The 13,557-nt window shown below is 41.1% G+C and overlaps 1 protein-coding gene across 5 annotated transcripts in view; it reads right to left on the bottom strand.

Moving 5' to 3' along the window:
* Positions 1-13,557, bottom strand: part of TNKS2 (tankyrase 2) — a 56,687-nt gene that overhangs the window by 22,149 nt on the left and 20,981 nt on the right. For 2 of the 5 annotated variants that reach the window (XM_032793095.2, XM_032793099.2), the window contains exons 10-16: positions 10,091-10,182; positions 9,927-10,005; positions 6,569-6,740; positions 5,770-5,867; positions 5,126-5,271; positions 2,507-2,672; positions 1,901-2,120 (exon numbers count right to left, since the gene is read on the bottom strand). In XM_032793095.2, the coding sequence (XP_032648986.1) occupies positions 1,901-2,120; positions 2,507-2,672; positions 5,126-5,271; positions 5,770-5,867; positions 6,569-6,740; positions 9,927-10,005; positions 10,091-10,182 (973 nt within the window). The remainder of the gene's footprint in view (positions 1-1,900; positions 2,121-2,506; positions 2,673-5,125; positions 5,272-5,769; positions 5,868-6,568; positions 6,741-9,926; positions 10,006-10,090; positions 10,183-13,557) is intronic. The other 3 variants (XM_032793098.2, XM_075072691.1, XM_032793097.2) reach the window with 2 other exon arrangements.

Below are 13,557 nucleotides of genomic sequence, written 5' to 3'. Positions count from 1 at the left end.
GGCTTATCTTTCTGGTAGTCTCTGAGTCCCTTTGCCTACCACCCTTCATGTGATCTCGGGGCACCAGCCCCCCTTGGGTGTCAGAATTTCTCTCTACCTGCCTCGTGTAAGCTGGGATGTGGGGGACCTCGTCGGGATGGGGAATATGGGGGAGCGGAAGGTGTCAAAGACTTCTCCCTGCAAGCATCTGGGTGAGAAGCTGTGAACAGGCATACCAGGAGCATGCATCAAAAATACACTGTATATCAAAGGCTCTCCAACACTGGGAGTCAGGGAAGGGAGAAATGGGAACATCCAAGGACATTAACGGAGCAGTTCATACATCTCAGAGTTATCATTACACTTTATTCATCTCCATAAGATGTTCTCATTCAGTTGAGATCATCACACTGAGAGGAATAGGCCACTTCCCACCTCTCAGAGTCTCCTAGGCTTTCAGGATTATCCTGTCACAGAAGTACATTTCCTCTCTAATGAATCTAACCAACGGCTTGTCTACACTACCAAGTTTAGTTAACAAAACTTGTGTTGACACCCAAAAGTCAACAAAACAAAAAATCGCCAAAGGGCATTCACAGTTGCTCCTTCTGTCAACAGATCATACCACATTGGGGACACCATCATCGACAGGGTGAGTAATGCACTGTGGGTATACATCCCACAGTGCAGTGTTGCGGGAAGGAAGAGCTGATTGCTGCATATCTTGGGATTCTCTCCGAATTCTCCCACAGCCCCCTCAGCCGTCAAGAGCAGCATCATGAGTAGCTCTGTGAGCTCTCCATGCTGAGGAATGACAAAACAGCATAGCAGTCTGTCCTCCTCCCTCTGCAGCAGCAGAACAGGAGCATTCCAGTTACTTGCTCTGTTTGTTCACCAAATGGAGCAGCACGCAGATACTTCCTGGAGCTTAGAAAGGGGAAGGGTGCATGCCTGCAGGGCGGCAGAGATCAAAACACTGAGCAGAGCAATCAGGGCAGGCACTGTGGGATACTGGCGAAAGCCAGTTCTGTCAACAAAACAAACAGCAATATCTACAATGGCTCTTTGTCACCAATAAAGGGAGGGGAAAAGACAAAAGTCTCTCAGGTGGGTGGAAGTTTTTTGTTGCCAAAACTGGGCATTTTTCACGACAAAAATCCCATTGCAGTGTGTACGCTCTTGCTGTTTTGTCAGCAAAAGGCAGTTTTTGGAAACAAAAAACTTGGTAGTGTAGACAAAGCCCAAGTTAACTAAGGGCATGCCTACACTAAAAACTTAGGTCAACCTATGTTAGATCAAATTATTAATTGTGGTGGCTCATGTCCACACTACACTTCACCAGTAGCCCTTCCACCGACCAAAGAGGGGCAGTGTGGGGGGGTTGAAAGTCTGGGAGCTCAACTGCTCCCCACCCCAAGGCTCTCAGCTCCCTGCTGTGAGCCTGACTGCCCCCAATCCCCGCAGGGAGCAAGGCAGTTACCTTGGGCTCCTAGTTGGGGAACTCTGCACCCAGAGCTTGGGCAGCTGCTGTGCTCAGTGCAGCCAGGCTCCCAGCAGGAAGCCAGGACCCTGAGGTCAGCTGGGCTCTAGCTGGAACCTCCCCACCTGTCCCAGGGTGACAGCCCGAGCTGTGAGCAGCTTTCCTGTTAATTTCATGGCTCCAGCATGGAGCCATGGAATTGCCAACAGCCAATGTAAGTCACCCACAGTGTCTACATGGACACTGCATCACTTTAACTACACCGACATAAGCCCATCACCTCTCACGGAGGTGGAGTTGTTATGTCGGTGTAGTGGGGCACTTACATTGGTGGCAGCAAGATTGTAGTGTGTACACTGACATAATTAGGGTGACCTAAGCTGCCATACGTCGACTTAAGTATGGACTAGGGCTAACTGTTTAGTATTTAACAGCGCTAACCTGCTAAATGTAGTGGTGTTGAATGTCTTCCTTGTGTGTCACGACAATTTACATTGTCCAGTGAACAAAGCTTCTTTACTCGGGCCAAACAACCCTTCTTGGCAGCATCTAGCAAAGCTGCATCTCCTCTAAGTAGGTCTTGAATATCAGTATCACCATCTTTAACAAGATCCAAGGCAGTATTTCCATCTCTGTTCTTCTTTGTGGAGTCAGCACCATGCTGCAGCATATAAAAAGCCCAGAAGAAATTATGTACTCATCTCACTTTAGCAATTGTCAAAAATGGAAATAATCAGAATAAGTATTTCTAGCTCTTAGACAGCTTATATACCCCACTGGTAATTTATTTCCATTCACATTCCACTTGTGTAGAGAAAAGCTATCATGTATTCAAAAGAATAAAAGTCCACACATTGCAAGAGGAAGGACTGTGTACCCTTAAAACTTATTTCTTAATTTAAAAATTCAGATGTTTAATAACCACTGATTGGAACCCTGACCTGAATAAAATCCAATTTCTTACAGAAGCCTGGCCCCGTACTTCGGATTAAACATGACATACTTATTTCCAACAATTAACCTCCTCTCTATCAATCTGTAGAGTACCTGTAATAGAAGTCTGCAGATCTCATATTTTCCTTTTGCTGCAGCTTCATGTAAGGGAGTGAACTTCCACAAATCAGCTACATTTACAACTGCACCATGTTTAACAAGCAGTTCTGCTACTTCATAGTGACCATAGGAACAAGCATTGTGCAAAGGGACGAGACCTCTGAAAACAAGATTAAGCAAGTTTCTCTGAATACATGCTACATTTTAGGGTTACATCATTCTGTCAAAAACAGATCTAACTTTATTACACCATGAATATTCTACAACTTTTCTAAAAACAATCAATTTTTTTAAACCTTTGAAGAGAAATCAAGCCATTAAAATATGAAAAATAGGTAGTTACCTATATATTTAGAGATGCTGTAAGACTAATATTTAATTTTGCCATTGTGTACAGGTATCCCTTGTGAATGCATGTTTGCCTTTCAATGGCTTTAAATCTTTAAAAATCCAATGCTAAAAAATGCTCATTACTTCTTTATCAACTAAAGTGGCCTTAATTTTATCAATGAGGACAACTGTGAACAGATGAACGTAAAAAAGGCTATACTACGTCAGACCAATGGTCCATCCAACTCAGTATCCTGTCTTCCGACAGTAGCCAATGCTAGGTGCCTCAGAGGGAATGAACAGAACAGATCAGGGATCAGCAACCTTTCAGAAGTGGTGTGCCGAGTCTTAATTTATTCACTCTAATTTAAGGTTTCACGTGCTAGTAATACATTAACATTTTTAGAAGGTCTCTTTCTAGAAGTCTATAATATATAACTAAATTATTGTTGTATGTAAAGTAAATAAGTTTTTTTAAATGTTTAAGAAGCTCCATTTAAAGTTAAATTAAAATGTAGAGGCCCCCCGCCCCCCCAGTGGCCAGGATCTGGGCAGTGAGTGCCACTGAAAATCAGCTCGTGTGCCGCCTTCGGCATGTGTTCCATAGGTTGCCTACCCCTGGAACAGATAATCATCAAGTGATCCATCCTCTGTTGCCCATTCCCAGCTTCTGTTAAACAGAGGATAGGGACACTTCAGAGTGTGGTTTTGCATCCCTGCCCATCCTGGTTAATAGCCATTGATGTATCTATCCTCTATGAACTTTCTAGTTCTTTTTTGAACTTTGCTATAGTCTTGGCCTTCACAACATCCTCTGGCAAAGAGTTCCACAGGTTGATTTGTGTGTTGTGTAAAGAAATACTTCCTTTTGTCTGTTTTAAACCTGCTGCCTATTAATTTCATTTGCTGACCCCTAGTTCATGTGTTACGAGAAGAGTAAATAACACTTCCCTTATTTACTTTCTCCACACCAGTCATGATTTTATAGGCCTCTATCAATATCACCCCCCAGTCGTCTCTTTTCCAAGCTGAAAAGTCCCCATCTTATTATTCGGTCTCATATGGAAGCTGTTCCATATCCCTAATAATTTTTGTCGCCCTTTTCTGCACCTTTCCGATTCCAATTTTTTGTTTTTAGATGGATGACCAGATCAGCATGCTGTATTCAAGATGTGTGTGTACCATGGATTTATATAGAGGCAATATGATATTTTCTGTCTTATTATCTAACAATGCTGGGAATAATTAGGAAAGGGATAGCTTTTTTGACTGCCATAGCACACAGAGTGGATGTTTTCAGACAACTATCCACAATGACTCCAAGATGTTTCTTGAGTGGTAACAGCTAATTTAAACCCCATCATTTTATATGTATAGCTGGGATGATGTTTTCCAACATGCATTACTTTGCATCAACACTGAATTTCATCCGCCATTTTATTGCCCAGTCACCCAATACTGTGAGATCACTTTGTAAGTCTTTGCAGTCTGCCTGGGACATAACTATCTCAAGTAGTTTTGTATCATCTGCAAATTTTGTCACCTCACTGTTTACCCCTTTTCCCAGATCAACGTATTCATAAATGAACAGTACTGGTCCCAGTACTGATCCCTGGGGGACGCCACTATTTACCTCTCTCCGTTCTGAAAACAGACCATTTAGTCCTACCCTTTGTTTCCTACCTTTTAAACAGTTACTGACCCAGGAGAGGACCTTCTCTTTTATTCCATAACAGTTTATTTTGTTTAAGAGCCTTAGGCGAGTGCTGTGCCAAAGGCTTTCTGAAAATCTAAGTCACTGGCTCACCCCTGTCCACATGTTTGTTGACCTCCCTCAAAGAATTCTAGCAGATTGGTAAGGCATGATTTCCCTTTACAAAAACCATGCTGAGTCTTCCCCAACAAATCGTGTTCATCTACATGTCTGATAATTCTGTTCTTTACTAAAGCTTTACTATAGTGTGATACTTATGCCGATGTTTAAAATGCATATTCTGTACTATATATACACATCACTATTTCTCACTTGCGTGTTTTGACTGGCCTAAAGTACATGATTCAGGTCCTGTAGACTATATGATGGGTATATTTTAAAGTCCACACTAGAGTGAGAGGGGAATTTCTTATAGCGTTATACAGGAAGGATTTTCCAAAGAAATATAAAGTATCTGAAGTAAGATGGAACACAAATCAGTCAGCAAAATTCAAGGACTCATAACTATCACAAAACATAGACAATATCTTTCAAGTACTTGTATAAATAGTACTGGGAAGAGTACTCACCCTTTATCTTTTGCATGAACATCAGCACCATGCTGAAGAAGATACTCAACCACAGACACCCTGTTATATCCTGCTGCAAAGTGAAGTGGTGTGGACTGACGCCCTTCAATATCTCTGCAGTTCACACTCTGAATTGTACATAACTTCTGCGAAACAGACAAAATATACATTACTACACATATAACAAAAAACAAACATGTAGACACTGGTCATAAAATACTGTTCTGCATATCTGATTTGAAAAATTACTTCTATTTACCAAAATCAGAAGATTTAATAATACTCATTATAACCTGTACATGACATTTAATTTGTCAATGAGTTTTTACATAAAGGCTTTACTTTTCAGAGATCCTGTATCTCTGACAGAACAAAGAGAATCACCTGTTTCCCTCTCTTTAAACCTGTAACTATTGTCAGAACTATTTCTTTTCAATGAAGTACTGAATAGGACTCCAGAAAAATGGTCAATATTTACTCTTTAAATCTGACCAGCGGATTTTTGCACAGTACGAGGGGAATCAGGACCAGGATCATGAGTCTACAGCACTCAGACTGAGAAAGGCTCTCCTTCTTTTTAAGTAACATAAATATAGTTTGATAAAATATGCATGCTAGTAAATATTAAAACTGCATAGTCTTACTTTTACAGTATCCACATCTCCTGCCTTTGCAGCTTCCAGCAACTGTCGATCTGCATCTGAATTACCTAATGGGATGCCTTCTACAAAAGAAAATAGGGCTATAAAGAAAGCAAAGTGTGTCATGGAGACTTGGCATTTGGTCTCCCGGGGGGGAAGATGCTGTTTCTCAAGTCTTCCCCAGCACTTTTTCATTATTAGAGTTTAACTAAAGGCACATTTAAGATCAGACTTTCTATAATACTTCAAAGGCTGCTCTTAAGTAAGTAAGGACATTCTAGTCAATGTATGTCTTTTCATATAATCCCCAAAATTTAACTTGTGGTTATACCCTCGAATTCACAGGTTTCCAAAATTGTGGTAATTTCCCCCTTGCATTGTCCTCAACTTTGGATTATTACAGAACCAGTCAAACTTCCCTATTCAGTCTTTGAATGTCAATTATCCCTAAAAAGCTTAGATGTTTAGCTTATAAATTTATTATCCATGGCTTTTTTTCACTGAAAAAAATCTCCAAGCTATGTATATACTCTCTTACCTCTGGTCACAAAGATAAAACAAAAATAGCTAATACTGATCCTCACTTTTAGCCTAAGAGATTTCTTTTCAGTGTTTCTCCAAACTGATTGGAAGTGTCAGGTCTACTAAATATACTGAGAAGCAGTTCGCAGATGACACAAACATATAAAATATGTTTTTGCTTGAGCTCAGTGCTATTTCTTAATGGCTGATGATACAGCAAATGAAACAAAATATGACACCATTTTTTAAATGGATTTATTTCCTAAAACAAATATAGTACCTTGTAGTAATTGTTGCACACTTTCAGTCCCCATTTGTAAAGCTGTAAAACCCTGCAGCGACACAATTGAGGGATCACATCCAGAGCTCAACAACAATCTGCATGTCTGCAGATGGCCAGAATGTGCAGCTCTATGCAGAGAAGTCTGACCAAGATTGTCCAATGCATTAACCTAAAGAGAACATAGGATTTAAGAACATCACGTATCTTATTTTCACAAATGACCAGGCAGAAGTTCACAATGAGGAATTATGACAACAATCTGACCCTTGGACCTGTGAAGGAAAATCTTGATTTTCACTTTAAAAAAAAGTTTGTTACTCATTTCCATGCAAAGGTACAGGGCTGGCCTTACCATGAGGCGAACTGAGGCAGTCACCTCAGATGCCATGCTGGGGGTATAGGGGGGTGTTGCAGGGCTCCAGCAACAGGGCTCCGGGGACAATTTAAAGGGTCCGGGGTGGTATCAGCAGCTGGAGCCCTGGGCCCTTTAAATCACTGCCCGAGCCCCTGGCTGCCGCTGCTGCCCCAGGGCTTTGACAGTGCAGCTCGGGTGGCGATTTAAAGGGCTCAGAGCTCCCACTGCCTCAACCCTCAGGGGTCCTTTAAATCACCACCCGAGCCCCGCTGCTGGAACCCTGGGGTAGCGGAGCCCCAGGCCCTTTAAAGCTCTGCCAGAGGCCGGGGCCCCTCCAATGGTGATTTAAAGTGGCTGGGGCTCTGCTGTGGTAGCAGCAGCTCAAGCCCTTTAAATCACCCCCACGGCTCCCAGCCTCTGCAGCTGGTAGCTCCGGGGGTGATTTAAAGGGCCCAGGGCTCCCAGCTGCTGCTACCACAGCCCCAGCCCCAGCCCCAGCCCCAGCCTCAGGCCTTTTAAATCCTGATTTAAAGTGCCTGGGGATTTAAAGCCCCCGTCTCTTCCGGTAAAGGCCACGCCCCCTCCTAAAGGACTTACCGTACTCCAGAGTCCTTAAGTTACTTTCATCCCTGCTGATATGGGTCAGCTGACTCTAGTCCCACTAACCCATGGCTTACGCTGCTGTATAGACATACCCTTAGCTTCACCATGGAGTTTAAAGAGCCAGTACCAGGGAGGAGTCTGGAGCTCTGCTTCAACCAACATCATGAAAAGGAAAGGAAAACAGGCTTCCCTTTCATATCAGCCAAAGTAGACCAGACAACCTCAAGATACAAAAGGCACACATTCCCTGAATGACTACCGTGTCCACCATAAAGGGGGACCCACTCTTCACCTGTTTGCCCTACAGCTAGAGGCCTCAATATGACACACCATTGCCGGGTAGGGAAGCCACCCAGAAAGTGCTCTGTGAAATGCTAGGGAGGAATAAACATGGTGAGTTGAGAGTTATTAGGGAAGATGGCTTACCAATTCCCACTCCACATGGCAAATAGTTCATTTAATTGACAATGGTAGTGCTAAGAATTAAAAAAGGAACACAAAATCTAGTCAGCTCTTGAACACGGCATCTAGGCTAGAAGAGGATGCATTTTTCTTTGAAGTTCAGCACTTAACTCTTGGCAAGTACCACAACTTCAAAAGGAAAATCTTACTTTTTTATTAATACAAGTTCAGTAAGGCTGAAGGTATGTTAGACCACTAAAATATGGCCTAGAATGCATTAGAAATGACTTGAAAAAGGAAATTGTGAAAATTCTCAACTGCAGTAATACATTCCTATTACTCTGCATATAGGGAAATATTCAGTACGTTACTGAAGTTTAAGGAATTTAACGGCATTGGGCTGCATTATAGGAGCATTGCCAGCAGATCGAGGGAAGTGATTATTCCCCTCTATTTGGCACTGGGGAGGCCACATCGGGAGTACTGTGTCCCATTTTGGGTCCCCCACTACAGAAAGGATGTGGACAAATTGGAGAGTACAGCAGAGGGCAACGAAAATGATTATGGGGCTGGGGCACATGAATTATGAAGAGATGCTGAGGGGACGGGGCTTATTTAGTCTGCAGAAGAGAACAGTGAGGGGGGATTTGATAGCAGCCTTCAACTACCTGAAGGGGGGTTCCAAAGAGGATGGAGCTAGGCTGTTCTCAGTGGTGGAAGATGATGGAACAAGGAGCAATGGTCTTAAGTTGCAGTGGGGGAGGTCTAGGTTGGACATTAGGAAAAACTATTTCACTAGGAGGGTGGTGAAGCACTGGAATGGCTTACCAAGGGAGGTGGTGGAATCTCCATCCTTAAGAGGGTTTTAAGGCCTAGCTTGACAAAGCCCTGGCTGGGATGATTTAGTTGAGGTTGGTCATGCTTTGAGCAGGGGGTTGGATTGGATGACCTCCTGAGGTCTCTTCTGACCCTGATCTTCTAAGATTCTGTAAATTTTGAAAGTTTGTTCCACGTTTAAACTACTTTTACTGAGGAACCAAAAGCCAATTTCAAAGAAATTTGTGAAAAATAATTAACAATGACAATTAAACCTACTGCTTGTGAGAGTTACAGCCAGAGCTTGGGGTGGGAGGAGCCTGGGTCTCATTTATGATCTTATATATTATCCCCACCCTCAGGTCACTGTTTAACTACTAAATAAGATGTACAGAACAGCTTTGTCTACATCAGCTAATGTTGGCCATTCTGATTTGAGAACCTCTGGATTTTTCTAATAACTAATTAAGAAATTCAGTAACTCAACCCTACAACAAGTAGCTTTCTATTCTTCTCTAGACTTCTCTCTGCTTCTCTCAATAGCCATGTCAGAAGTCCTATAGCAGTCAGCCTGTAATCAAGTTCCAAAAATTAGAATCCTAGAGTCTTTATTTTAGCTGTCTTGTTCAATGTGATTACAGTAAGTGGCAGACCCTATTTCCATACTTTTCTCTATGTGAAAACTTGACCAAAATGCAGTGCATTATAGCAGCTGTGCAACATCTTGACTTGATCTTAATTTTATTGCCAGTGTTACCATTTAAATTTTTCTCCATTTTATCTTTTCAAATTTAAGCCCCAGAGCTTCTACATACTATTCTTCTAACTAGTTCATTTGATACCTCCTCTTTTTGTTGTGTTTTTGTAAAACACCTTCACAATTCTATTGCTTGTAATTAAGCACCAAATACATCTTTTTTCCATTCTTAGTGATAGTAGTAGTAATTAGTAAAACTACAGGGTTTTGTGTCTTAAAACTTTACAAATGTATGAAGTCTATATACATAATTTTATACAACTGTATCATCTCTGTCTTGCATATGTAAACATGTATACTTACAAAAACTAATTCTATGCACAATGCTGAATTTACAACAGCAGTCTTTCTGCCAATTTTGTGCTACAATGTTACATCTTATAGGTAATTCTAGCCAAAGAAAAACAGGAAGTAATTCATACCTTAGCTTCATGCTTCACAACAACTTCAACGACATCATTATGAGCTTTTTCTGATGCCACATGGAGAGGTGTCAAGAAGCTTTATTAAAAAATAAATATTACAATTAAGTTGTATGCTATAAAATTATCCTGAACAATGAATAGCATCCATCAGTAGCACTCACTCTTTTGTCTTTTCATTGATGTTGGCTCCTTTTCTCAGAAGTAATTCACAGACTTGCTTTCTCTTGGGATACGGAGATGCGGCAGCACAGTGCTAAGTATTTAAAAATTGCAGCATTAATAATGCTGTTGTTATATACAGCATTTTATTAGTTGCTAATAAACTAATAAACTTGCAAACTAAAGCAAGATCCTGTGTCAGGAAATGCTAGAACACACCCATGCAGAATCCTATTAATTTCAATAGGACCTACATGTGGGTTTGTACCATGATTTTCCAACACAGCATTTAACAAAATTTCTAACACTAAGTTGCAGATTCTAAGGCCAGAAGGGACTATCTACTCTGATTTCCAGTATAATATAAATAATGTTGGGGAAATTAATGAACACAGAACCAGTAAATTGAAAAACAGGTAGATAACATGTTCTATATTCCTCTGTTAGCTTAATACGACTACAGTTAGACAAACTGGCAACAAGAAAATATAGGTGAGAAGAGAAAATATATTAAGGGTAGAGTCCTCTCTCACCAGTGGAAAACATGTGATACTGTAAATCTACTGTTGATACATGGGTTCGGGAGAAACACTTTTAAAGTGGAAGACATTATCCTGTAACAATGTCCTATTACAATGCCATGATTTCTGTCCAATTAAATGGCTGATGAAGACTGTTACTGTACATCGGGGATGTTGCTGCAAAAATAGAACAATTATTATTATACAATTGTCCTTTTATGCTTAGATTAGCTTGCAGAACAATCCTACTGATTACTTCAACCACAGAGCATACTTCAGTACTTTTAAGCTTACACAGTATCTTACTCCTGAGGGATTTAATAATTAATATATTAATAACTAGAGGCACAGGTTCTAGAAATGGCACAAATACATGAAAGGTATATGAGCACTTAGATGAAACTGATCTCAAAGTGCTTTAAAACAGGGAGGTTAGGCCCAGATTTTTAAAGGTATTCAGGTGTTAACTATGTTCAGAGTTGCAACACCTAATTGATCTATGAGCCTAATTCTCATCTTAAAAAGAGATTTAGGAGCCAAAAACCTATTGACAGCCAAAGAGATTTTGGCTTTTAAGTGACTAAATCCCTTTTGAAGGCAGCAAAGAGTCTTATAGACTAACAGAAGTATTGGAGCATGAGCTTTCGTGGGTGAATACCCACTTCGTCACACGCATGTAGTGGCCACTACATGCATCCGACAAAGTGGGTATTCACCCATGAAAGCTTATGCTCCAATACTTCTGTTAGTCTATAAGGTGTCACAGGACTCTTTGCTGCTTTTACAGATCCAGACTAACACGGCTACCCCTCCGATACTAAATCCCTTTTGAACATGAGACTTAGGTGCTGCAACGCTGAGCGCAGCAATGTCTAAATATTTGGGCCTTAGTCTCAATATTAATGATAAAGCAAATATTTCCATTTTACAGATGAAGAAATAGGCAAAGAGTGATTAAGTGACTTGCTTAATGTCACATGGGCATCTGGACCAGAGGTAACAGAACAAAGATTTCTGGACTCTTCACCCTACATCTTACCTTTAGACCACCTGTACAATTAACCACAAGCTGGTCTGTCTCCATCTTAACAGATCCAGAATAGAAAATTACAACTACCAACGGAGGTTGAGGTGTGTGGTCTATAACTATCAACGAGCTATGTTTGCATGTCTGATTGATAACCCATAAAAAGGATACCAAGGTTGATACCAAGCCAAAGAAAAACAAAACTAAAAATTCTAATATTAGTGTATGGAGAAGATTCTCAGTATAGCTCACTTAACTGAGGTGGACAAAGTTTGGTATAACAGTACCTAGGACTTCGAGAATCTTGAGGTCTATGTTAATTACAGAGATGGATCAATAATTTTTATATATTGGATGAAATCCTGGACCCAGTGAAGTCAATGAGTGTTTTGCCTTCAATTGAGCCAGGATTTTACCCATTTATTCAGTACAGTGAGAGCAGTTTTAGGTTTGGAGGTTGAACTTATAGAACTACTCAAAAAGCTAGCAACAAAATGTATCTAATTATTATTTATATAACTATATTAGGAAATCTAGTTTCAGGTTCTCAATATTTGCATAGTTTTACTAGACTAAATTCATCCCTGGAATAAGAAAAAGGCAAGGGAGTTCCATTGGCTGACTCTGGACCATGTAATCCAGTATTTCTGGAAAAAACTTTTCAGGAACTGTAACTAGGTCAATACCTAGGGCCCTACTAAATTTCAAATTTCATGGTCATATCATTTTAAAAATCATGAATTTCTTGATTTCAGATATTTATATCTGAAATTTCATAAGGTTGTACTTGTAAGGGTCCCCACAAAAAGGAGCTGGGGGGGGGGGTCAAAAGGCTATTGTGGGGGTTTGAGTTACTGCTACCCTTACTTCTTCTGGCAGCAGCACTGCCTTCAGAGCTGGGCGGCCAGAGCGTGATGGCTGCTGGGCAGGAGCCCAGCTCTGAAGGCAGAGCCACTGCCAGCAGCAGTGCAGAAGTTAGGGTGGCAATACGGTACAATCCCATCCTTACTTTTAAGCTGCTGCCTGCAGAGCAAGGCCCTAGGTCAGCAGCCATACTCTCTGGCCACCCATCTGTGAAGGCAGCAGTGCAGAAGTAAGGGTGGCATCGTATGGTATTGTCACCCTTACTTCTGCGCTGCAGCTGGTGGGGCGCTACGTTCAGAGCTGGGTGCCAGGTCTACAGCCGTCGCCCTCGAGCCACCCAGCGCTAAAGGCAGTGCAGAAGGGTGGCAATACCATGATTCCCCCTAAAATAAGCTTGTGACACCCCACTCCCCCACCCCTTTTTAGGCCAGGACCCCTTTGAGAAACATTCATCTCCCCTGTGAAATCTGTACAGTATAGGGTAAAAGCACACAAAAGACCAGATTTTATGGTCCATGATGCATTTTTCATGGCCGTGAATTTTGTACCATGGGCCATATAAAGGATATTACACAATACCATTTTCTGTTCTCTTTCTTCCTCTCTCTTTCCTTTTATTTTGTTTGCCATTTCCTCTATCTCCCTCAACATATAATAACTATCAGAATAAAGTAATCAAGAGCAAGAGAGTGGGAATCAAGCATAAGTTTGTAATGATCAAGCCACGCAAATCTGACTTATTTTAACAATTACTAAAATTACTAGATGAAGGCGCCACACACTTGTCATATGGATTGAAAACTGGCTGGATTCTAAGCAAAAAAATAATTAGAATAAATGGCTGTGTCAGGAATAGAGGCAGAGAGAAAGCTGCCTACTGCAGTGCTGCAGCAATTGGCATTAGACTGAGCTTATCTTTATTCTTTCAATTCACTGATGAAACATGCATATGAAATTACACTGAAAAGTGAAACAAACACCTACAAGGATAGAACTACAAAAGCCACTAGAAGAGATTAGAAATAGGAGCAGACAGTAAGTGCGGTTCAACCTGAAA

This window comes from Chelonoidis abingdonii, chromosome 15, assembly GCF_003597395.2.
Source record: "Chelonoidis abingdonii isolate Lonesome George chromosome 15, CheloAbing_2.0, whole genome shotgun sequence".
NCBI lineage: Eukaryota > Metazoa > Chordata > Testudines > Testudinidae > Chelonoidis > Chelonoidis abingdonii.
This window is presented reverse-complemented; position numbering and strand designations above follow the sequence as displayed.